This window comes from Lissotriton vulgaris, chromosome 1_1 (assembly GCF_964263255.1).
Source record: "Lissotriton vulgaris chromosome 1_1, aLisVul1.2, whole genome shotgun sequence".
Taxonomy (NCBI): Eukaryota; Metazoa; Chordata; class Amphibia; order Caudata; family Salamandridae; genus Lissotriton; species Lissotriton vulgaris.
Genome location: NC_141685.1, coordinates 998,545,609 through 998,571,975, shown reverse-complemented (window position 1 = coordinate 998,571,975; position 26,367 = coordinate 998,545,609). Strand labels below are relative to the sequence as shown.

At 46.8% G+C, this 26,367-nt stretch overlaps 1 protein-coding gene across 4 annotated transcripts in view; it reads left to right on the top strand.

The window, feature by feature from the left end:
- The window catches only part of PKN1 (protein kinase N1), an 815,639-nt gene that overhangs the window by 425,030 nt on the left and 364,242 nt on the right, over positions 1-26,367 (top strand). For 2 of the 4 annotated variants that reach the window (XM_086961066.1, XM_086961049.1), the window contains exon 3: positions 17,864-18,009. In XM_086961066.1, the coding sequence (XP_086817192.1) occupies positions 17,864-18,009 (146 nt within the window). The remainder of the gene's footprint in view (positions 1-17,863; positions 18,010-26,367) is intronic. The other 2 variants (XM_086961076.1, XM_086961056.1) reach the window with 1 other exon arrangement.

The following is a 26,367-nucleotide window of genomic DNA, read 5'->3' as shown; positions in this document are numbered from 1 at the left end:
ACCAATATGCTCACTGATATGGGGATGAGGGATCTGTGGGACAATCCAGAGTCTGCTGAATTCCCACCAAAAGAAATATACAGAGCAGCCTATTGGAACCTAATTAAAATTAGGAGGTATTCTGCTTTGATTAGCTCATTCCTGTCTAAAGATTGTTGTGAGCTTAAAGATCAACCTTGTAATTTTTGGGATCTAATAACGAAACCCAGAGACCGCAAGCTTTACCACCAGTTCCGTGTTGAGACTCTTCGGTTAAAGAAGTTTACATGTAAATGGTCTCCAGGTGCTGGAGATAAATGTCCATTCTGTCCGGATAGCATAGAAGATACTGATCACCTCCTATACGTTTGCCCTGCTTACCAACAACCCCGTAGAATGTGGCTCAAATGCTTATGCAGAACCTTGGGAACTAGCTCTGCGCAGATTGTTAAAAGGCTACTGAAAACTGATTGCAATGACCTTGCAGTCATAGGGGTGGCTAAGTCCCTGAGCTGGTCCTGGGCCCTTCGGGAGAAAAATGGGGGGTCCTAATAGCTCGTTATAGATATTCCTTAGCATAGTATGGTATAAAATGGAAACTTATTGGTTTTTACTTTCTGCTGATTGTATATAGATGAAAAGTCTTGTGCGCGTGATATATTTAATCCTGTCTTATGAATCATTCTTCAAATTGTTAATATATGTATTTATGTTTTTATTATGAATGGTAAATTTGTAATGACAGATTTTATGGTGCAGCTATGGTTGCGCCCAGCTGTATCTTGTTTCTATTATATCCTCTGTCTTTTAAGATATCGCAATAAAGACTTTTTTAATTGAATTGAATGGATTTGCATATGGCAGGGTCTAAACTGGCGTGGCATGGTGAGCAAAAGAACGGATTTAACCCAGATCTCATGACTGGGGGTGAATGTTTGATTTGTTCCGCATTCCGTTCCATTATTTGTATGTCTTTTGCACACACCGTCTACAGCAGAGGTGGTACAATTGCCAACACATCATCTACAGCGGGGTTGGTACACTTGCCAAAACAGCACCTACAACAGAAGTGGTACCTGTGTCCACACATCCTCGTAAAGCAGAGGAAGTACTCCTGTCCATACATCCCCTACAGAGAGGTGATGTACCTGTCCAGACTTCCCCTGTGGCTGAGGTGGTGCAGCTGTCCACTCATCCACTGTGGCAGAGGTAGTGCACCTGCCCAAACAACACCTTCCAAAGAAGTGCTACACCTGTCCACACATCCCCTACAGTAGAGGCAGAACTAGTCTACACATCCCGACAGCAGAGGTTGTACACCTGTTCAAGCATCCCGTGTGGCAGGGGTGATACACCTGTCCACACAGCATCTACAACAGAAGGGACACATCTACTCACGCATCCCTAACAGCAGAGGTGGTACACCTGCCCACACAGATTCTGCAGCAGTTTTACAATATTCACATAGTTACCTAAACAACCAGTGTTGAAAATGGGAGAAAAGAAAAAGGGAAATAAAACTGCTAAAACCTCCATGAAGATGTCTTGCAAAATCTCACCATAGGCCTCATTTTGTTCGAACATTAAACATCAGAAAAAGGGCATTTGTTTTGGCTGAGGTTCCACTGCAGGGAATGGCTGAATATTCCCTGTTTGAGTTATTGCAGAGTCACATTATTTCTGCTAAATCCGTTCTGATGTTTGGTTCAGGGTGCACGTGTTCTACGTAATAGCTAGAAACCTGCAATAAAGAACACCTCGGATCCCTGTTACTTTGTAGATAAGAATGCATCTGCTAAAAAGACAGAGGAGACTGGCTATTGTAAGCTAAGCATAGTAAAATGTTCTAGCATCCCTGACCCAACCTGCGCTCTCCATGGCTTCCCCTGCCCATCCTTGCCTTGCTCAGCTTTTTATTGTTTAAAAAACAGAAAAACGCCCTGCCCAACCTCCTCCATTGCTTGCTCTGCACCGTGGATTTCCTCCATTTCGTACCCTGATTTTTGGTTGCTCTCCCCCCTTCTCCCTGTTGCATTCTTTTTTCTAACTTTTTTGGTGGGCCCGTAAGCTGCCGCTTACTTCAGGACCTATGAAGATAATGTACATGGTTCACTTTTTTCTAGTTTGGGGTTATCAATCTTGTAATGGTAATTGCAGCCAAGCTGTGGAACAGTCTGCCTGTCGATATTCGCCAAATCCCTCATCTCCTCCCCTTCAGGAAACGAATCAAAACATGGCTCTTTCCTCCACCCCTTTAAACCTGCCAGCCATAGTCCATCCCCCCCCCCCGTCAATAAACCCCAGGAGTAGCTACCAGCGCCAGGATACCTGCCAGGTGACAGTCGCGCTCTATAAATATTTTAAATAATAATAATAATAATTTAAAAAAAGAAAAAATGGCCGCACTGTCATGACGTATGTAATCCTATTCATGGCAATGCACATGCTTCTTCACAAAGTAAAAATGTGGAATTTTTTTGCCCAAACTGTTCAGCTGCGTCATCCCACTTTTTTTTTCTTTTTTTCGATGTTGAACAGCATTTACAAAGTCAAAAGGTTTGCTAATTCCTTTCAACGGTGAGACCTATTAGCTTTGCCAATGTTTGTTTTGAGCTGGTACCAAAAGAGAGTTTGAGCTGTTGTCCCTCAGTTATCACAGGGTGAGTCCTATCATTCTTCTTCAGTGAAAAAGCCTTTAAATTGTTATCTGGGTTAGGTTGCCGTGTCTAAAGCACAAGGATCAGCACAGGAATTGCCCTTTCCATCTGGGATCCCTCATGTAAGCCTTAAACATGCCTGACAAGAAGCCGGACAGGTCACTAAAACCACTAGATTAGGTAATATCTTAAAGTACTAGCTAGCTTGCTGTGCCATCTAAGTTTCCACCATCGACACCCTCCCTAATCTTGGGTCACCGTCAGCTTCTCAATCATTTATTACCTCTTCACAGTCGAAAATTACTACAACTACAACAACATCGTCAACTATGCTGGTGACAATGAAAACAAGATTGATTAAAACTTCTTTCAACATTTAACATCCCGTTGCCAACCACCCTTTTACTGACCTCAATTCCTCCATCAACCTCAATGGCGACTACACCATCAATGACAATTCCCTCATCGAGACCTCAAGCCAAGGTATTACAAAAAAAACATTGACCTTTTTGTAGACAAAGGGCCATCAGGTGAAGGGTTCTCTGATTCTTATATCAGAATAGTGGTCATTGCTTCCTTCAGGTCCCTTTCTGTGTAAGGTATCCTTTTTCTCCTAACATTCTTGACACAGGGATGATTCTGAATATGAGGGTAACTTTGACAGCTACAAGTCCAAAGCATCTCTGAGTAAAATAATCTGGCCCCCTTGATGAGGGCGACTGTATGAGGCTTTGAACCTCCAGGTTGTCAAATTAACATGGAAGAATATATCTGGATGATGAGAAAAATTGTAGATGGCCATCCTAGAGTAACAGAGTAACAGTAACAGAACATCCTTCTCCACGTCACACAAGTTTGCCCCAAAGTGGTATTGGTGGATTTCACGTCTTAGTCAATAGATCTTCAAAACACCGTAAACTACTAGTTGCAGCCAGTGAAACAGACCGTTTTGTATATGTTTTTTAAAAACCTGAAAAAATGAGGCAAAGTAATACCAATTATTCACTTATTTGTTAGGGGGTGTCAAACATGTAAGCACTGGCTTCCACTTCTTCAATTGTGCTACTTTTGGACAAAAAAAACAACCCTTGGCTTGCGTGTCCAAACTGTCCAGTGGAGGTCCCACACTGTACTCTTCTCCACCCAATCATTTGTGGTGTTTTTCTAAGGGTATTCATCCAACTACATCAAATCGTGCTTAAATTATTGAATCTAGCTCAGTCAGGCTTAAATACAGTTCTGTTGGAGTGCATGTATCAGCCATTTCAAAGGAAGGTGGGTATCCCTTTTTTGTTTTCAGAAAGGATCACCAGACAGCTCCTCAAAGGGCTATTTAGGGCATTCCTACTTGTTTGACTTCTGGTGACCAAATGGGAGGTCCGCAAATTCTAAGTCAACCGATGAAAAACCTTTTGGACACCTTCATAAGAAAGACATTTAGTTTTTATACTGCAAAATCCCAACTGTGTTTGGTTTAACAGCTGCCCAGAAGGTAAGTGTAATGCAGGATTTTATAATTTAAGGACGTTTTGTTAAATTTTATAAGGATAAATCGGTTCTCTGCACTAATCTGTGCTTTTATATCAAAGGTTTTATGTGAAAAACCGGGTTAACCCTGTGTCCCTCAGAACCTGGGTAATCAATAATTAAAGTAAAAATGGTTCTGTCGGGTGACAACACAAGTAATTTGCAAATGCTAATCTATGCAATTTAACCAACAGGAAAACCCTCCCTCTGATCGAGAACACTCTCTTTTTTGCACTTTTTATTAATATATTGACAGTCATTTTTGGTTGATTGTATAAACTGTTTTGAATGAATTCAATTTGGATAAACATAAAAACATAACAAGTCATATACAGGTTTTCTTCTCATTTATTGTAAGAACCTGTTTCTGTTCTCGATCAGAGGGAGGGTTTTCCTGTTGGTTAAATTGCATAGATTAGCATTTGCAAATTACTTGTGTTGTCACCCGACAGAACCATTTTTACTTTAATTTATATCAAAGGTGCCGTTAATTTTTTTATCTCAGTTAACCAGTAGTACATAAGAATTTTTTTCAGAATCCAACAAATGCCGCAGAAAGGACCTTACATTCTCTTGATATACGATGATGTCTCAAGTATTACATTCACAAAACTGAAACTTTTGGAAAAACTGACCAAATAGCTGTTTCTGTTGGACATCCTCAAAGAGCTTTAGCCCTATCAAAACAAGGAATAATCAGATGGATTTCAGCGATGATTACCTCCTGCCATAATAGAGCTCTTTGTGGACCATGGAGAAAAGTCAGCCTTGCTTCCTTCTCTACCCATTTTAATCCACCAATTTTGGAAGATCAAGATAGCAGAGATCTTGCACTCAATGACCTGGAGAAAGCCATTATTCAGACCCTTGACATAATTGCACCGATATTAATGGTCATCAGCAAAGCAAACGGTAAGGCCAAAACTTCACTCTGGTTCACTGACTTACTGAAAATAGACAAGCAGGCAACCAGAAGAGCTGAACATAAGTGGCAGGCAACAAAAAACACAGAGGACAAAATAGCCTATAAACTTACTCATAGACATTATATAAACAACATCAAGGAACCTAGAAAATCCTATATTGTCAACAGAATTTACAGATAGCCAACTCCCAAAAGGAACTACATAGAATCATAAATGAATTTACTAATCCATCTCCTTGTCAGTGTATCAGCGCCTCTTCACAAATCTGGGTAGATGAACTCTCTATCTTTTTTGACGAAAATATTGACAACATTTATAACACCTTCTCTAATCCGAAGATAGCAAATCCTAATGTTAAGGACAACTGCATGAACACATTCAGGACAGCATGTTTTGATCTGTTTACTGAACTAACTCAGGAGGAGGTTGGAGTTCCAGTTAACTGAATCAAATCAGGTTCTCCTGATGATTTAGCTCGGCCTCACATTTTGCCTACTCTGTCTCCTGCAATACTTAATAGTCTCACCAAGCTTTTAAAAATACCTTTATATCTAGAGACTGTCGTCATCAAATGGAAATCAGCAAGGGTTAAACCAATGTTAAAGAAACAATCTGCCGATCCGAAAGAACTTAGTAACTATTGACCAATCTCCTTGCTGCCATACTTTGGGAAAATAATTGATTCTCTGCTCAACAAACAACTAAGGGCTGTGAGGAAGTACTCACCGATGCGGTCCCATGGGCCGCAAGCCATCGTGATCAGGCTCAAGATCCGAACGAGGAAACTCCCGATCCGCATCCATGCCGTCTTTTCGTCTCCCTACAGAGAGCTGGGAGTCGGGACCCGGAAGAGGACGACAGCAACCCCGTAAGTGATCATGGAAGACCAATGAAATCGGTGGTCTGCGAGGAAGAGGGCGGGCATCTACACAAAGCTGGAGAGCGGGAGAAGACGTCGGAAGGAGCAGCGAAGAAGGAGATACCCTGCGGAGTGAACAGCTTGGAGAAGCCCAGGAGAGGAGATGTCGAGGGAGAAGAAACGGATGAGCCCTGGAGTGAAAAGTGGTGGATTCCACCGGAGGACGCTGAAGAGCGGCCGCGGACTCAGGAGAGTTTGCGGCAGGGGCCGGTGAGTGAGGGGTTACCACGATGAGGGTTGCGGGAGGAGCGTAATGTAGGTGGTAGATTACACTGTTGGTCATACTAATGCCTATTGATGTAAGTGCGACCCGTGAAAAACCCTGAATTTGGTTAATGTCTTCATGTGCTCATGATACTGAGATGGCCCGAGTCTGCCTCTAATAGTGTTGATTGGGGTTAAAGATCTTTCTTTAAAGACGTGGGCTTCCTACTTCTTTTCCTTAACCCCCCCCTCACTAGTCCTTTCCCATTTCATAAGCACTGATTTCAAGCCCTACTTGTGCCTAAGACTGAACACATCCACGGTGCGATGACGGGTTACCCCCCCTGAAATTTAGGAAACTGGTGTCTAACGGCTCCTTCTTTTTCCTCTTTTATGAGCCTCCGGGGAACACCCTTCGACTCCGAAGACGAGGAGCCTGAACCATCGCCCTCCGCCCCAATACTTAAAGAGGAAGAATCACCTGAAGAGGATTATTGTGATGCCTGGACATCTATTTTACCTGAACCTAAGCTTGTTGAAAATAAAACTCTACCCGTTCGCAAATTCATCCAGCCTCCTCGCCTGTATATTAGACCTGCGCTCCCACAAGTGGTGTCAGAAGTGGGATCTAAAGGCGCTATGAAGGCCGCCCTAGCAAAAATGGCGGAAAATCAAGAACATCTGGGGAAAGTGATGGAGCGCTACCTGATCATAGTGGAAGAAGTCCGAGGCAAAATACAACAAGTGCTTTCCGGACAAGGACAAACCCATGATGCCGCCATGACTAAATTGACTGTGGCTTTAGGACAGCAGAGAGGTCCCACAACCCTGCCCTCAGTGGTGTTACAGAGATATGTGAGTGGGGAAGATCTGGATTATTTCTTTAACAATTTTGAAAGAATGGCAGCAGCAGCATCATGGCCCGCAGATAAATAGGGGCAATACCTGGGTCCTCTATTGTCTGGAGATTTACAGGCAGCATACCAAGCGGTGACAGTGCAAGCAGGGGTTACCTATCCTGAAATTAAGAGATGCATCATGGAACGCCTAGGGGTTGATGATGAATCATACCGACAAAAGCCTCGACAAATGAAAGAAGGACCACAAGAGGCACCCCGAGCTCTGTATTTCCGGGTAAAGGATATGGCGGACCGATGGTTAAGACCAGCCACGACTGACAAGGACGGGATTATGGCCAAAATCTATTTGGAACAATACTTGACCTCCTTACATCCCCCTATTCAAAAGTGGGTATGCCAACAAGCCAACCTTACCCTGGAGACAGCGGTGGAGATTGCCAGTGCTTATAGTGGAGCAAAAGACCTACAGAGAGGAAGGGACTACTTCCCTGGAAGAACATGAGGACAGATAACTCATCGACCTCCGCGACCCCCAGTGGTCAAGAAACTTGAGCCGGTATCCATCGTGCCAGGAACCCCCATCTTTAGAGCCCCGATGGGACCTCAGTTTTTCCAATGTGGAGGTATAAGACACATAGCATGGTTTTGTACACAAAAAGAGAAGGAAGAGCCAATGGAAATCGGGGTAGCTCGGAACTATTACTGTTCTTCAGCAGAAAGAAAACAACCTTCCTATCACTGCACTGTCTCCGTGAATGGTCAACCGGTATCTGTACTGGCCGACACATGATGCCTACATAGTGTGGTACGCCCACAGGACCTAGGCCCTAATATTTGTCCCATTGATGGAGCAGTCGCTATAAGATGTGCACAGGGATACTACACCCTATCCTACCGCTCAAGTAAAGATATAACACGCCGGTGATACCGGAACCACCCTGACCGTTGGTCTGATACCGAGGTTGCCCGAACAAGATATTCTTGGGAATGACTATCCCAAGTTTTCACAGCTATTAAAGGACAAACCTAACCAAGCGAACGAATGGTGGGCCAATGCTCCATTTGCACAGGAAGAGGAAAAAGAATGGCCAACTGCCAAAGCACGGAAAAGCAAAAAACAAAGGAGAGCGGAGAAGAACCGGACTCAAATAGCACTGCCAGTGTTCCGGGATGAAAATCCATGGGAGGCTGACAGAAGTTTTCATGCAGCCCAAATAGAAGATCCTGTACTACAGGAAGCCTGGAGTCATGCATTAAAAGAGGAAGATCCCCAGCATGTAGGTCCTTATTTCTTTATAAAAAATGGTTTGTTATACCAGAAGGGAAATCCCACCCAAAAAGCCCAACTGTTGATTCCGGGTCCCTTTAGAGAGAAAGTATTGTATCTAGCCCACAGCCACCTCCTTTGGGGACATTTCGGGGCTGAGAAAACCGAGAAACAGATCTTAGAACTCTTCTATTGGCTGGGTATATACCAACAGGTTAAAAGATATTGTAGGGAGTGCCCAGTTTGTCAGCGGAATAGCAGATATCCACCCCGAGCGCCCCTTCAACCACTTTCAATTATTGATGAGCCTTTTCAGAGAGTTGGGATGGACACAATAGGACCTCTGTTGCCCTCTCGTAGTGGGTGTTGATACGTACTCGTTATGGTAGATTACGCTACGAGGTTTCCAGAGGCCATACCTCTACGAAGACCGGATACATACAACATCGCTAAAGCCATGATCACGATCTTTTCTAGAGTAGGTTTTCCAAAAGAAATCCTGACTGACCAAGGGACACCCTTTGTGTCTCGGTTAATGAAACAGGTCTGTACACAGTTAGGAGTTAAACAAATCCGTACCTCGGCTTATCATCAGCAAATGGATGGATTAGTCAAACGGTAGAACGCTACCATAAAAACCACGCTAAAAACACTCCTGGCTGTAGAGTCCAGAAAGTGGGAAGACATGTTACCACTGGCTCTATTCGCTATTAGGTGCAAGGAACAGAAAAGCACGGGGTATTCTCCGTTTGAATTGTTGTACGGTCATAAACCACGTACGTTGTTAGAAATGGCACAAGAAAGATGGGAAACTGAACCACATGACTCCAAACCCATTACTGAATATGTGTCAAATCTGCGTACACATTTAGCTTAAATCAGTACCATTGTCAAAAACAATTTAGAGGGAGCACAAGAGGCCCAAATGAAACAGTACGATAAAGGGACAAAAGAAAGGTATTTCAAAGTAGGAGAACCAGTACTGCTTATGATGTCCTCCTCAGACCATAAGCTGTTAGGACAATGGCAAGGGCCATATACTATAATTGACCAGTTTACTCCTGTGACCTATCGCCTCGAGTTAGATCCAGTCAAACACACATCCCAGGTATATCATGTTAACTTACTAAAGAAATGGGAAGGCCCTGTTCCAACTATTGTGAACATGGCCCAAATATCATTGACCCCATTTGATCAATGTGTAGACCCTGAGTTGCCCGAGTCTCTACGAGAAAACCTATCACAGGTTTTAAGACCTTTACAAGACACCTTTTCCACCAACCCTGGTAGAACAACATTATTTGAACATGCGATAAAGAATGTCCCCGGGAAGCGGGTGAGACTCCGACCTTATCATATTCCCGAAGCTCGTAGGCAAACCATACGGGAAGAGGTCCAGAAAATGCTACAGATGGACATCATAGAGCCCTCTATAAGCGAGTGGATTTCGCCAATAGTCTTGGTTCCTAAACCAGACGGATCGGTGCGCTTTTGCATCGACTTCAGGGAAGTCAATAAGATATCAGAATTTGACACCTACCCCCTTCCATGGGTTGATGAAATGGTGGAAAGAATAGGACAAGCCAAATATATTAGTACCCTCGATTTTTGTAAGGGATACTGCCAAATTCTCCTAAGAAACGAAGATAGAGAAAAAACAGCTTTTTCTACTCCTGATGGGCTATACCAGTTTAAGGTTTTACCCTTTGGCTTGCATGGAGCTCCGGCTACTTTCCAGAGAGCTATGAATATAATCTTACAGCCACACGAGAAATATGCTGGTGCTTATATTGACGACATAGTCATAAATAGCGAGACCTGGGAACAACATCTATGTCATCTTACCAATGTAGTACAGGCTCTAGGACAATACGGCTTAAGAATAAATCCTGCGAATAGCCATCTAGCCGCTTAAACTGTCAAGTACTTGGGCTATTTGTTAGGGGACGGAGTAATCAGACCACAGGCTTCCAAACTAACAGCCATATCATAAATTCCTCTACCCTGTACTAACAAGCATTTACAATGCAATTGGTCTCGCATTAGGAAAGTTTGAGCTATTGGTATTGTAAATGACACATTTTTTATTTGTTTTGTTTTTGAAAATAGCTAAATTGATAGCTATGTCATTTACAATGCTAATAGTTATAACTTTCGCAAATGCGACACCTATAGCATTTCTAATGCAATATGTGTTGTATTTACGTGACTTAGATGTATTGATATTACAAATAACAATGGCTGTTAATATTTTCAAATAATTAATACTTAAATAAGTTATTGTAATTTATAATGGCAATAGCTTAAACTTTTGTAAATAACTTTTGTGAAGATTATGTTCAGAGTATTTTATTGTGACGAACATCCAAGAACGGAAGTGAAAATTTAACATCTTTTTGTTACATTTGTAATAAAGCTTGAAACGTTGACAGAACATATTTGAACCAATTGTTGAATGGTTGCACAGAGGGTGAGGGGTGTGAGGGTGAGGGGGTGTGAGGGTGAGGGTGTGTGAGGGTGAGGGTGTGAGGGGTGTGAGGGGGTGAGGGTGAGGGGGGTGAGGGTGAGGGGGGATGAGGGTGAGGGGGGATGAGGGTGAGGGGGTGAGGGGGGCTGAGGGTGAGGGGGGTGAGGGGGTGTGAGGGTGTGAGGGGGGTGAGGGGTTGTGAGGGTGAGGGGGGGTGAGGGGTTGTGAGGGCGAGGGGGGGTGAGGGCGAGGGAGGGTGAGGGCGAGGGAGGGTGTGAGGGTGTGGGGGGTGTGAGGGTGTGAGGGTGAGGGGGGTGAGGGGGGTGAGGGGGTGTGGGGGTGTGAGGGTGAGGGGGTGTGAGGGTGAGGGGGTGTGAGGGGTGTGAGGGTGAGGGTGTGTGAGCATGAGGGGGTGTGAGGGGGGTGAGGGTTAGGGGGTGTGAGGGGGGTGAGGGTGAGGGGGGTGTGAGGGGGGGTGAGGGTGAAGGGGTTTGAGGGTGAGGGAGGTTGAGGGTGAGGGTGAGGGAGGGTGAGGGTGGGTGAGGGTGAGGGAGGGAGGGTGAGGGGGTGAGGGGGTGTGAGGGTGTGAGGGTGAGGGAGGGTGAGGGGGTGTGAGGGTGAGGGGGTGTGAGGGTGAGGGGGTGTGAGGGGGAGGGGGTGTGAGGGGGAGGGGGTGTGAGGGTGTGAGGGTGAGGGGGTGTGAGGGGGAGGGGGTGTGAGGGTGTGAGGGTGAGGGGGTGTGAGGGTGAGGGGGTGTGAGGGTGAGGGGGTGTGAGGGTGAGGGGGTGTGAGGGTGAGGGGGTGTGAGGGTGAGGGGGTGTGAGGGAGCGGGTGTGAGGATGAGGGTGGGTGAGGGTGTGTGAGGGTGAGGGTGTGTGAGGGTGAGGGTGTGTGAGGGTGAGGGTGTGTGAGGGTGAGGGTGTGTGAGGGTGAGGGTGTGTGAGGGTGAGGGTGTGTGAGGGTGAGAGGGTTGTGAGGGGGTGAGAGGGTTGTGAGGGGGTGAGGGGTGTGCCCTGAGGAAGAAGACTGAGCTCTGGACACTGAGGAGTACCTAAGTGGAAAGCTTGATGCCTCTGCCAATATCTTTAGAAGAAAGTCAACAGATCACAGAATTTGAGGACTGCTTAAAGGTGGCCGTCCATGCAGTGAGAGGCGTGCGGTGGGCTTCCTTAGTAACAACTTATTCCAGAGGACCGGGGAAGTAAAACAAATTCAGAGGTCCCTCCTTCATGAACATTTATGAGCTTGCAGAAGGACACAGGGAAACGGTGGCCGACTAAAGCGCCTCCCGTCTAAAAAGGAACGTAAAGCAGAGGGAACGTGCACAGCCCTGAGGCGGCCAAGCAGACCAGTTAAAGCTCTGCTTATGAAGCGGCATACCGGCCCCGAAGCGTGTTGGCTACACACAAAACCGTTACGTGGCAATAGCCCTCTGGTTTTAATTAAATCTGATGTACTCCGAATCTCGGCTCCATTTTAGCCCCGAGGCATCATATTTCCGACCACCAGTTGGCGGTGGAATGTTTGGAAGTTGGCGCGCGTTCAGGGATTTCGGAGTAAAATGATCGGCATTCGTTGCTGTCATTTAAAAGCAGACTTGATTTCTTCAGCCATCTCCCACTGCCTTTCTGATGCATATTTGCATGTTAAGGTCACAGAACAGCCTCCGCCTGTCTGCACCAAATACCTTAATAAGGGTAATCTGACCGGGCAAAGTGCTACTGAACGCGGCTTTAGCACAGATTGGCATCTGGACCTTCCAAGCTAAAATAGCAGCAGCTTGTTATTAATTTCTTTTGCTCGAAGACCCTAAAACAAACACACAATGCAAATCAACATCGTTAATGCGTTTCAAAAATGAATCCAACGTCCTCTGAAAATGTTAGAATCTGGTCAAAATTGAATTGCAATGCAAAAATAACACACGCGAAGAACAAACGGCCCACCCACCATCACCACTCGCTTCCCAACACCACGCAAGTATTCACAACAAATATGATCTATCCATTCCAATCCAATCCACCCTCACGCTTATGCACTCGCCCATGCTGCCTCGGTTACTGCTGACGCACTGGGGAATTCGCTACACATCTCTTTTCGTTAGGAAACCGATATGTAGAAGACCAGAAAAGCCCGGACATCCTAGATGTTTCATTATTCGTTCTTCTGTAGGTCAGTCGGTAATACATGTCTCGTCACTGCGCATGCACGTTTGAGCCTTTGAGTTTCTTTGGGCGGGCGGGACTTCCGTCTTCGGAAGTCCCGTGCACGCGCCCACGGAGTGCCTGAAAGCGGGGCTCCCATGCCCGAGGGAGAGCCCCGCTTACAGAAGTCCCAAATGGCGGTAAGTGTGGCTTAGTTCTAGGGGGGAGGGGGGTGCGCTTGTGTGTGTGTGTGTGTGTGTATGTGTGCTATGGCGGCGGCGGCAGGGGGCCTTTGCTTGCGTGCGTGCGTGTAGATGCGCTGGTGTGTGTGGGGGGGTCTCTGTGTGTGCGCGTAGGTGCGCTAGTGTGTGTGTAGGTGCGACGGGGGGGGTGTGTGTGCCTGTGTATGCGTGTGGCTGTGTATGCGTGTGGCTGTGTATGTGCGCATGCGTGAATGTGGGTGCGCGTGCGCGCAGTGAAATCCAGCAAAAGAGAAGCGCGTGGCACTTTCTTGTCCTTCATTCCCCCGAGTCAGGCAGCAATAAGTCTCCAGCCTGGACGCAGCTTTCGGATGCTAATTCCAGGCGAGACCTAAAAAGGACTTACGAGCCTTTCTGGGTTTACTTGGTTATTACCGTAGGTTTATTCCCCAGGTTTCCCAGACAGCAGCCCCTCTAACAGACTTGCTCCAGAAAAATTGTAAGACAGAAGAGCTGCTTCAATACCCTTCCTTGGAGATAGTACAAGCTTTTGAAATCCTGAAACACTCCCTGACATCAGACTCCGTGTTAACCAGTCCTGACTATTCCCTTCCCTTTGTCCTACAGACCAATGCTTCAGATCAGGGTTTAGGGGCGGTATTATCACAAGAAACTTCTCAGGGATGAGAAACCCATATTGTACATCAGTCGCAAGTTGTTTCCCCGTGAGAAAAATGATGCCACTATAAAAAAGGAAGCATTAGCCATCAAATGGGCAATAGAGACCGTACGATATTATCTTGAAGGCAGGGAGTTCACCTTCTATACAGACCATGCCCGACTGGAATGGTTAGCTAGGAATAAGGGCCATAACGAGAGAGTACTCGGATGGTTTCTTTCGTTACAACCTTACCGATTACGTACCAAACACTGGAAAGGAAGTGAACAAGGAAATCTGGACATTTTCTCTAGATTTCCTTAGGATCCGACCCCGAGTAGAAGGACAGCAAGGGAAAGGGGATGTGAGGAAGTACTCACCGATGCGGTCCCATGTGCCGGAAGTCATTGTGATCAGGCTCAAGATCCGAATGAGGAAACTCCAGATCCGCATCCATGCCGTCTTTTCGTCTCCCTACAGAGAGCTAGGAGTCGGGACCCGGAAGAGGACGACAGCAACCCCGGAAGTGATCATGGAAGACCAATGAAATCGGCGGTCTGCGAGGAAGAGGGCGGGCATCTACACGAAGCTGGAGAGCAGGAGAAGACGTTGGAAGGAGCAGCGAAGAAGGAGATACCCTGCGGAGTGAACAGCTTGGAGAAGCCCAGGAGAGGAGATATCGAGGGAGAAGAAACGGATGAGCCCTGGAGTGAAAAGTGGTGGATTCCACCGGAGGACGCTGAAGAGCGGCCGCGGACTCAGGAGAGTTTGCGGCAGCGGCCGGTGAGTGAGGGGTTACCACGAGGAGGGTTGCGAGAGGAGCATAATGTAGGTGGTAGATTACACTGTTGGTCATACTAATGCCTATTGATGTAAGTGCAACCCGTGAAAAACCCTGAATTTGGTTAATGTCTTCATGTGCTCATGATACTGAAATGGCCCGAGTCTGCCTCTAATAGTGTTTATTGGGGTTAAACATCTTACTTTAAAGACGTGGGCTTCCTACTTCTTTTCCTTAACCCCCCTCACTATTCCTTTCCCATTCACTAAGCACTGATTTCAAGCCCTAATTGTGCCTAAGACTGAACACATCCACGGTGCGGTGACTGGTTACCCCCCCTGATGTTTAGGAAACTGGTGTCTGACGGCTCCTTCTTTTTCCTCTTTTAAGAGCCTCTGGGGAACACCCTTCTACTCCGAAGACGAGGAGCCTGAACCATCGCCCTCCGCCCCAATACTTAAAGAGGAAGAATCACCTGAAGAGGATTATTGTGACGCCCGGACATCTGTTTTACCAGAACCTAAGCTTGTTGAAAATAAAACTCTACTTGTTCGCAAATTCATCCAGACTCCTCACCTGTATATTAGACCTGCTCTCCCACAAGGGCCTATCTAGAACAACACCAACTGTTTGATCTTTCCCAATAAGGATTCCAGGGCTGGTGTCAGTACTGAAACAGCCCTGGTGGAGGTAGTAGACAACATAATACTCCCTTTAGATGACGGACAGTCAGCAATGCTGGTCCTATTGGTCTTATCAGCGTTTTTTGACAGCATCTCTCATGCAATCTTAATATAGAGGCTTGAAGAGATTGGAGTAGGAGGCAAAGTTCTTAACTGGCTGAAAACCTTTCTAATAGATTGCACCAGCATTGTCCGAATTGAATTCTTAGTGTCCAGCAGTTCATAGGTTGTCAAAGGGGTCTCCCAGGATCAGCGCTATGTCCTATCCTATTTAATGTTTATGTAGCACCTCTGGCAAGGGTAATCAGAATGTATGGTTTCGATGTAATCTCATATGCAGATGATACCCAGCTAATAGTCACCCTGGGACCCAACCTTGATGACTCAAGGGCCAGATTTATTAACTGTATGTCTCACATAGCTAGTTGGATTCAAAGAAATTACCTACAGCTCAATGCGTACAAGACCAAAGTGATTTTATTTGGTAAAGCACAAGCACTCTAGTCAACGGACTGGTGGCCCATTAGCATGGACCCTGGTTCTACACCGAAATCCACAGTGTGAAACCTAGGGATAATTATAGATTAAAAGTTATCCATGAAGGACCATGTACATCACACCCTGGCCACATGCTATGGCATTATGCAAATGCTACAAAACATCTTCCAATGGATTTCTCCGGAATCCCAGAAAACGCTGGTTCAGGGTCTAATAATTAGCCGTTTAGACTATGGCAATTCACTCATGGCCTCCATTAATGAAGACCTATATACTAGACTCCAGGTAATGCAGAACACCGCTGCCAAGCTTGTCCTAAATCTTCTATCCGGTTCCTCAGTGGTACCAATCTTGAGATCATTGCACTGACTTCCACTTAGGAAGCGTACTTGTTTCAAACCTATGTGTATCACACATAAGTCCCTTTAAAGAGTTGGGCCAAGTTATCTGTCTAAGAAACTCAAGTGGTATTTACCAAGAAAGAACCTCAGGTCTGGAGGAAAACACCTACTGACCCCTCAGAGTTTGAACCGCTAGAAATGGTAGCAGATCTTTCTCCCACCTGGCTCCTCAACAATGGAACAAGCTTCCAACTTATATTCACGCTATCACAGATCTTAAACTGTTTAAAAAGCAGTTGACAACCTGGTTATTCTAAACTCATCTTCCTATGTTATGGGAACAATTCCTCAGATGGCCTCGATACAGTGCCATTGGACCCCTTGGGTGTTATGTGCGCTTAACAAATGGTCAAAACATAGGCCTGGGCAGACTTCACGGAGTTGCGCTACGCGGATCTCCACGAAGTGCCGAAAAAATTCTGCTGCGCTACACAGACTTCTAGTAACAGCATAGTCCAGTACGTCGCGCTGTTCGTGCAGAATTTTGTGCCAAGAGTTTCTCCCTTGCTGTGAAATCACTGTGAACGGCATCACGCAGAGTGCCAGAGGGCGCTGCTTCTTTCTGCTGCTCAAGTAGATTTCTACAAGTGGCAGCAGCTTCCTCAAAGCGAGCGGCAGCTTATCTCAGTGCGAGCGGTAGCGACCTGCTGCGACGGCCCGTGTATAGAAGTCTTTCTGGGAGGTAATCTAGCTTGTGTTTTCTCTTGCTCGTGCTTTTCTGAGTTTGTCAGAATGGGCGAAACTCCGTGAACTCCGCCGGTGGAGCGGAATTCGCCTTCCCCAGCTCTTTGTCCTCTCAATTGTTCTATAACAGCATGTTCAATTAGAGGAATAATAGTAACAGTAGCTCTTTATGCCTTTGTCAGAAATAGTTACTCCGACAACATGGTGAAATCACCACAGCTTCACAGTAAATTGCTGCCTAGATGCCAAAATGTCTAGAGTCTGTGGTTGGACTAGACATTTATGACATCTGTTAAAATAGGTGAGCCTTTTCTGCTGTACATTAACCCCTTTAGCGCTAAGGTACAATTGCACTTTTGCTGTAATTTCCATTGAAATCAATGGAAAGTCCATGATGAGTTACCCTTGTCATTAGCGGCGAAGAGGTTAATGAGAAATGTTATACATATTATATTCTTCGTACGTAGATTGCAGATTGTTCCATTACCATTTGCATACTGCTTACTACTGTAATTCAAGCATTTGCTTCCTAAGAAACATTCAGTGCTGTAGATGAAACTGGTTCATTTCACGCTTTTGCTGCAAAATATGAGGTATGGTGCTCACTAGCTGGAGTGCTGTTCAGAGTTTTGCAAGGTGATTGTCTGAAGTTCAGGTCTTTCTTTTTGAAGCTGTTTGCTTACTAATGTGTCAATAGTGGCAGTCCTCTGAGCCATTTGTTAAGAGATACTGCTTTTAGAAGGTTAATGTAGGGCGCTATACTCAATGACGTGGAATGGTTCATGTATTTGAATCTATGAAAGATACCAATGCTGGAGAACCATTGTAACAAATAACTTGTTCCGTCTTGGCCATTGATTAACAGACATGTAGTTGCTATGCTTGATTGAGGATAGAAGACTTCAAATAACTGAAGTAAAGGGTTTATGTGGGTACATTTAGAAATGTAATGCAGCGAGATTAGCCATGGAAACCAATCTATTCTAAATGTGTCCTTTTTTTTTCAAGAAGCCCCTCTATCTCCAGGAAGTATCAGCCGTTCTGCTGCTACCAAGAATCGAATTGCTGGACTTGAGAAGCAGCTCAACATCGAATTGAAGGTCAAGCAGGGGGAAGAAAATATGATCCAGATGTACTCCAATGGATCCACCAAAGTAAGGAACCGAATTTCAGCCCTATGCTTTCTGGACTCAACCTCCTACACTCTATGGTCTTTTCTTTATGGGGTACCATTTTCGAACATATTTAATTGTTCGTACCTTATAGCTTTTTACTAGTTAAATGTTTCCTTGCCTTGTAGTGCTCTTTAAGATCATTAAGTGTAATTTTTTCTATAAATTTAACCCATTGTATTTTGATATTTTGGTGTATGCTTTTTTCATTCTCCCACTTGTTAAGAGGTGAGATTATTCTGCTCCAATGCAGCAATTTTTTCCAGCTGCCGCCTTTTTAACATGTAATTCTTATATTCTGTATGAAGATCCCAGTAATTTATTCTTAATTTAGTGTTGTATTGGCAAACTTATTCTTCAGAGCAAAAATCGAATACAAAGTAAATATTGCGGGCTAAATTAAGATGGATGAGCAGGGAATCCTTGAACAGTGTCCCTTGCGCAATCTAGAACAAAGCAATAATTTCAGAAGATTTTTTGGCAATCTGATGGGGATTTGTAACTAGGGGCATTAGCGCTTCTACACATTGGTTACTTATGAACAGATTGATTGTTATTGATCACAGAGGTTATGTAACACCCCTCGCATCCAAGTCCCCATCACCCAAAGTACTAGATCCACCCAGCTGCTTCCCCTCCTTCTATGAATCATCTTCGTTGGGTAATCACTTTCTTTTAATGCTTAGAGATTCGTTATTTATTTTTGTCTGAATAAAGTTAGAGTGTGGAAAATTAGTTATTTTCAATATTTGTTACTACATTGAAATACACTAATTCCAACATTAATGAAAAACAAATATGTATGTCCAGTTGGGCAACTCTGTGGTTAACAGTCAGTCTTTAGTTCCCTTTTAATTTTAAATTTAGGGTACCTTTTAACTTTGGATCCTTTGAGTAATCTTCAAGAAAATCCCCAAAGAAATCTCCCAACTATGAACGATTATGCACAGTTTGGTGAAGGGTGGAGGCACAAGAAGCTGCATGCATATCCAAATTAAAAATACGTACACATTTACATTGATGGCTAAAGATGGCTTATTGTGTTAGGCAATGCAGTTCCAAACAATATTGGTGGCAGTTAGCAATCATGAAGACAAGGCCCATCCAGGGGAAACATGAAGCACTGGCAAAAGGCAAAAAAGATGATCTGTCTGGCTCTAAAAGTGGTGGTTAAGCTTTGATATGCTTGAACACATAATCTTTATTTATAATTTATCTATTTTTGTTGTATAGATTAATATGTTCCTTGTTAAACACGTTGATACATATGTGAATAAGTGTACAATTCAAATATGCTTTATTCGATCACAAGTATCATAAAAGCGGTACAGAACCATAAAAAATCTGGAATACCAATGTATTTATAAAATATAAAGAAGTTAAAAGATTAAAACAAGATAAGTTAAAAATTAAAAGCAGAGGATTAAGACATGATTTTCCCAAAGGTAATGCATTGCCTTTACACAGGGTAGAGGACACTTTTTCTATTATTATTAGAATATCCCCAGCATATCTCTAAGTAACAGTTAATAGCAAAGTTACAATCATGAAAGTGCTTCCTGCACAGAAAATCATTGTTCAGTTTGGAACCACTGCCTTGTTGGTAATTTTTGAGCGGATAATCGATGCACAGCCCAAGTACTTGACAACTCCGCATACGGACAGAGACCTTGAGGCATCTGTCCACAGGTTGCGAAGCGCCACTAGGTGGTTCTTGGTTCCCAGTTGGGTGCAAATTGGGGTGAGCCATTTTGTCCTAGCCAGTTTATAGGCCGGACATGCAAATAATAGGTGGGCTACCGATTCTTGCTGTGCTCCGCAACACGGACAGTGGGCTGAGGTATATTTTGTGGGGTCCCATTGAGCAAGCGTGGAGTTTAAGTATAAGGAGCCAAAGCGGAACTGCATGTAGAGAATCCTATCTCTAGGAAGTCTAATAAAATCTAAATATGGTTTCTGGTAACAATCGTGTTTGTGAAGGAGGAATTCGTCAGTTAGTCTCCCAAGCCTAGAGTGGTGTAGAGAAAACAAGTATTAATCAATATGTTTATTAACGCCACGCTCTCCAGTATATTTTTTTCACCAAACATCAGCACCACAGAGGCAGATGTTTAACACATCTGCCTGTAAATGTGATGGAACAGAGGACAGAGGTAGTCGTTCATTGCCGCGATATTACACTTGTCAGAGCAATTTTAACAGCAGCTACTAGCTCCAGTCGTATCGGTGGCACTGACCCCTTGAAATTCCCTTTTAAAAATCACAGGTGTACCTTCTCAACTGCATGGGTCTGCCATAATGTTGGAGGACATTTGTGATGTCATCCTCTGTGTCTTTAATTGGTCCCGATACCGGTATGCACGTCTGTAGCAATGCCCATCCCTATCTGCTAGTTGGTAATGACCTACATAACTTTGTTATCCGGTTGTGGTTAACCCAATATCACTGGGTTCTGATTCTTTGTGTCACTCACATGCAATCAACTGTGCTAGCACCATAAGCTTGAAAAGGGGTTCACTGATTCCAAACACTAATTAACCATTCATTTTGTTACCCTTGTGCCCCACCTGGGTAAGGGAAATGTGTTGGTGCCATAAAAGAACCTCTCTCCTATTCTCAACCTCCAGTATTCCTTTAAGAAATGTTGTCACTATTTCTTTTTTTTTTTTTTTTTTTTTTTTTTTTGGGGTTCAATTCTGCTTTATTAAGAGAAAGGCGAAAGGATACACAGCTTGGAGCGCCCACAACCCGGAGGCCGGCAGCAATGCAGTAGTAACAATACACAGCCTGACAGCCGGCATCCCGGGGGCCCGGCGGCGCATGAGCGAATGCTGCTGTAACTGTCCGGTACTCGGCAGAGGCCAATCAAAGCAAGGATAAGCAGCAGTTGAACAGGTTTTTCGTGAACGGGTGCATAGCCTCGTCACTGTTTTGATGTCCGTGAAACAAAAACCATAAACCATCCCAACAGGTTAACAAAATGAGAGGTGTTACATGACTGTGTCCTAAGAGTGTATGGCAGTGGTGTATCGCGGCGGTCCTGGCAGGTGGCGCTGCGCGGGGAAACCTATCTGTCCTGAGCAGGCTGGCTAGTGTGGGTGGAAGTCCGTGGGGTGCAAACTGCAGGAGTAGCAGGATACGAAGAGCATAGGGCATTCGGAGGGGGACCTCCGGCTCATGCAGCGGGGAGGATGCTTAGGCTTCGGAGGGGGTAAGAGAGCCTATCTGTTTACCCCAGGGCAGAGATCTAGGTCCACGAGAGTGTCAATGCAGCTGGGGAGCGTCGGGTGCATCGCTTGACTGTTCCTCTCCCGTTGAGCGTTTAAGCAAATAGTGTACCAGTGGCTGCCATATGTCTCCTGGGCGACATGAGAGAGGCAAGAGCTCTGCAAAGGTGTTGTGTTGGTCTTGGCAGTATGTTAAATCAGTCAGCCAGTCCTTGAATTTGGGAGCCCTGCCCCTACCCCAGCGGCAAGCCACACGTCTCTTGGCCAAGAGCAATGCAATGTCAGCGAATTTCCTGCATTCCCTAGCTATGTGTCTGGTACAGCCGAGGATGACCACAAGAGGGTCCGCAGGGACCTCCACTTCGACCATGTCTGCAACGGCCTCGAGGACCTGTCGCCAGTAGTCAGCGATTCGGGGGCAAGACCACGCCAGGTGGAGAATATCGGCATGTTCAGCATGGCATCGTTCACAGCGGTCATTATCGGCCAATCCAAATCTGAATTTCCGTACCGGTGTGTAGTATATCCTCTGAAGGAATCTATAATGTATCATTTTCAGTCTGCAGCTGGCTGAGATGCGGGAGGTCAGTACACAGCAGTATTGCCACTGGTCGTCTGAGATATCTGTACCTAGTTCCGCCGACCAATGCAAACGGGCAGCAGAGACTTGCAAGGGAGCAGCCCCCATAATCTGGCGGTAGAGCCCCGAGACCAAATGGGTCCCAGCTTGAGACTCCAAAAGATGGTGTAGTGGTGGCAGGGTCGCAGGCTCATTAGGGTAATCAGGTAGGATGTCTCGCATCCCAGCGCGTAGTCGGAGATAGTAAAAGAGGTCAAGAGGCGATCGTTCATGCGCACCAAAAAATTGGTCAGCCGATTTAAACAGCCCATTGTGGAACAGATCCCCCCAATAGGCAATAAGGAGCCTGCTACAAAGGCGTTGGAACCCCGTTTCCGAAAGCAAGGCAAGCCGAGGATGATAGGTAAGAGGCAATTTAGGGGAGTAGGGCAACTCGCAGAGCAGCCGCCTAGCAATACGGCGCCATGCATCTAGCGTGCAAGAAACCGAGGTGTTCGAGGTGGTGATGGAAGTCTCAGGGCAATGCAGCAGACCATTCAGTGGGAGGGGATGTACTATCCAGTCCTCCACCGCGTTGTGCGGCATGAAGGGAGTAGGAGCCATCCAATGATAGGCGTAGTGCGCCTGCGCGCATAGATAGTACGCTTCAAAATCAGGGATATCAAAGCCCCCTTGGTCATAGGGTAGGGTTAACGTCGACCATTTCAGCCGGGGAGATTTCCCGCCCCAAAAAAGTCTGCGCAGCTCCGCATGAAGTGTCTTGAAAAAGAAAGCACCAGGGTAGTAGGGAATATTGAGAAAGAGGTATAGGAATCGGGGTAGTATCACCATTTTTATAAGGGAAGCTCTGCCAGTCATGGAGAGAGGTAACGTGATCCACCTATCAACAGTGGCTGTCAATTTGGTCACGGCCACCCCATAATTGGAGCGGAGCGTCTCGTCCTTGGCGCGTGCGACACGGATACCAAGATATCGAAGGTCATCACGGCACCATACCAGTGGGTAGTCCAGCGGGAAATCGTGCACAGCATCAGTGAGAGGGAAAAATTGCGATTTAGACCAATTAATGTGAACACCTGATAGTCCTCCGAAAAGGACGAACTCACGAAGCAGGGGATTAAGGTGTTGGTCCGGGTACTTGACGTACAGCGTTATGTCATCCGCATAAAGGGATACGTCGATTTGCCGCTGTAGACATTGTACCGCTCCCGCTCGGTGTAATTGGCGCAGTCGACAAGCCAAAGGCTCCACAGCAATAGCGAACAATAGAGGCGAGAGCGGACATCCCTGGCGGGTGCCTCTCGTGAGATTGATGGATGGCGACAATTTCCCGTTTATCAGCACTTTTGCCGTGGGCTCTGTGTACAGGAGGCGCACCCAGGCCAGAAACATTTTAGGGAAGCCCATGCTGGCCAGGACCGAAAAGAGGTAGGGCCACTCGACAGAGTCGAACGCCTTGGTGGCGTCGAGAAACACAGCTGCCACGGGGACATCAGGGTGGACCGTGCGGAGTAGAGAGAAGAGGGTACGGAGATTATGAGAGGTTGACCTGCCCGCCACAAACCCAGACTGGTCAGGTAGGACAAGTCTGGTCATGAGCAGCGAAAGCCGCGTGGCTAGGATCTTGGCAAGAATTTTGACATCGCAGTTCAAAAGGGAGAGTGGGCGGTAAGAGTCACAGGAGCCGGGGTCCTTGTCCGGCTTCAAAAGTGAGGTGACAACCACCTCCCGCATAGAGCAGGGTAGAATCCCATCAGCCAGCGATTCAGTAAAGACTTCCCGAAGCACAGGCGCCATGATGTCAATATAGGCCTTGTAGAATTCAGCCGGGATGCCATCGAGCCCCGGGGCTTTACCGTTTTTGAGGGACATGATGGCCTCACGAATCTCATCGAGCTCGAAAGGCGCCGCAAGGAATTCCCTATCTCCATCACTGAGCCAGCAGAGCGCCACCTCCCCCAGGTAGTCGGCGTAGGGAGCATCCACCTCCGCCGCGGATGTATACAGTGCCGAGTAGTGCGCCGTGAATGTAGCGAGTATCGCATCAGTGTCTCTAATGGTGACGCCAGTGTTATCTGTGAGCTCTAGGACAGTGTTGTGGCCGCGCGGCTGACGTGTGAGGGAAGCTAGCACTTTCCCAGGTCTATCCCCCTCGCAGTACCTACGGGCCACCCAGTGCTTCCCCCTGTATTTCGCCTCTCTGGCAGCCTCTTCCTCGTATTTGGACAGCGTGTCCCTAAAGGTCACCTGCAGGCGCGGATCATCATCCACCGCCATACTGAGCTCCAGAGTCCGCAGCTCCCTCTCTAGTGTGGTGATAGTACGTAGGATATCACGGAGGACCCCATGACTTTTGGAAATGCAGAAACCCCTGACAGTGACCTTGAAAGCCTCCCAGATGTGCTCCACGGACTCCACCGAGTCCTTGTTCCTAGGGAAGAAATCCGCAATCTCTTCGCCCAATTCCGTGCGAAAGAGCTCGTCGAGGAGCACATCGGGGCCTAGCTTCCACTGAGGTCTCGGAGTGTCCCAGCCAGGAGTCCGGAACTGCAGTTTCACAGGACTGTGATCTGAAAGTGTCCTGGGCAAGTGGTCAACCCCGATAAGTTCCCTAACAATGTCTCGGGTGACTAAAAAATAATCCAAGCGCGCCCACGTCCCGGTGTGAGGTGTGAAGTGGGTGCCTTCCCGCCCGAGGGGATGCAGGTGCCTCCAGGCATCAATCAGACCGCCCTCCTCTACCACCCCCTCCAGAACCTCCCTGGCTCGGGGCTTGTAGGAGCCAACTCCATCCGCCCTGTCTAAGGGGGGCGCCAGCGCCAGATTAAAATCCCCACCCCAGATGACATGTCGTGCCCCAATGGCAACAATCCTACCCCACAGCGCGGAAAAAAAGGCAGGTGAGTCAACATTAGGTGCATACATAGAAACAAAGAGATATGTGTCATGTCCCACCCTACCCCACAGTAAAACATACCGCCCCTCCCTGTCCACCTCCTCCCCAAACCGATGGAAAGGCACACCACGGGCAATGAGAATCGCCACACCTCTAGCATAAGTCGAATAGGAGGAGAAGGCACGAGCACAAGCCCATTTGGACCCAAAGGAGACGTCCCTGCGCACGGGCATATGAGTCTCCTGCAGCATGGCAACATGTATGTGATGCCTGTTCAAGTAAGCAATGACATGTCTGCATTTTTTGGCATTGTTTAACCCCCGGACATTCCACGAGAGACACGTCAGCCGAGCAGTTGAGTTCATAGTGGCCATGGACATAACAAAAGCATAGAAGTAAGCGCCCGGGTGGGCCAAACAATGAGTCGTCCGCCACCCCCTTTGGACCAGATTGCACACCAGTCTAGGAAAGATATATACAGTACATGCAATGGTAACCTCTCAGAAACCGTCCCCCCCCCTCCCACCCCAGCACCCCAAACATGCCAGGAGCCATGGATCCCCTTAAAACGAAACCCCCCCTTCACCCTCCCCCCAACTTCAAAGAGGCAAACAGCCAAACGAACAGCAAGTCAGTGGGGAACACCCAATCGGGGTACATCAGGAAGCACGCGCTGCCACCACCCGGCCCATAGCTCCAAACTGTACCGCCCTCGGTGGAGACTAGGGCCGTGGGAGTGGTCCTTGGTATACGTTACCACTGGGGTGCAATGTCCAGACTGTCGTCGCTCAGGCAGCTCCCCAGCTCGCAGGTGGAGTAACAGCGCCAGTCAGAGGGATAGCCTGATGCAAATGGAAGTTCGAGCGTGCAAGAGCCGTCAGTCCGCATGGTGCTCTGGAGGCAGATCTTCATTCTCGTGTTCTTCCGCAGGGGCCTGCTCATCCCTGCGCGCCCTGCGGACCGACTTAAGGAAATCCTCAGCCTTCTGCGGGTTGGTGAAAAAGCGTTGCTTGCCTTGGTGGGTGATCCGCAGCTTCGCCGGGTACAAGAGAGCGTAGTCTATCTGGGCCTCACGCAGTTTTTTCTTCACCGGGAGGAATTTGCGCCGCTCATCCTGAACCATCGGGGTAAAGTCAGGATAGATGGAGAAGGTGATGCCCTCGAACCGCAGTGATCTTTGTGTCCGGGCAGCCCTGAGGGCGGTGTCACGGTCTCGGTAATTCAAAAGGCGAGCTATGATAGGTCTCGGCGGCAGACCAGGTTGAGGCATAGGCGCTAGGGAGCGATGGGCCCTCTCCACAATGAATTGAGACGAGAAGGCTTCTTCCCCGATGGAACCCTTGAGCAGCTTCTCCACGTAGAGCTCCATCCTGCCCGTTGCAGTGGACTCCGGCACATTCGTAATGCGGATGTTATTCCGGCGGCTTCGCGCCTCCAAATCCTCATTCTTTGCCGCTATTATGCGGAGGAGGTTGTCCATGCGCGCCAGTTGCGTCGTGTGGGATGCGGCGGTATCAGTGGTGTCGGAAATCCTCTGTTCTGCAGTGGTAAGGCGCTCCTCATGGCGATCCACCTTATGGACTAGGGCGTCCAGCCGAGCTGTGACGCCGTCCACTTTTTCCACAACGGTGGCGAAG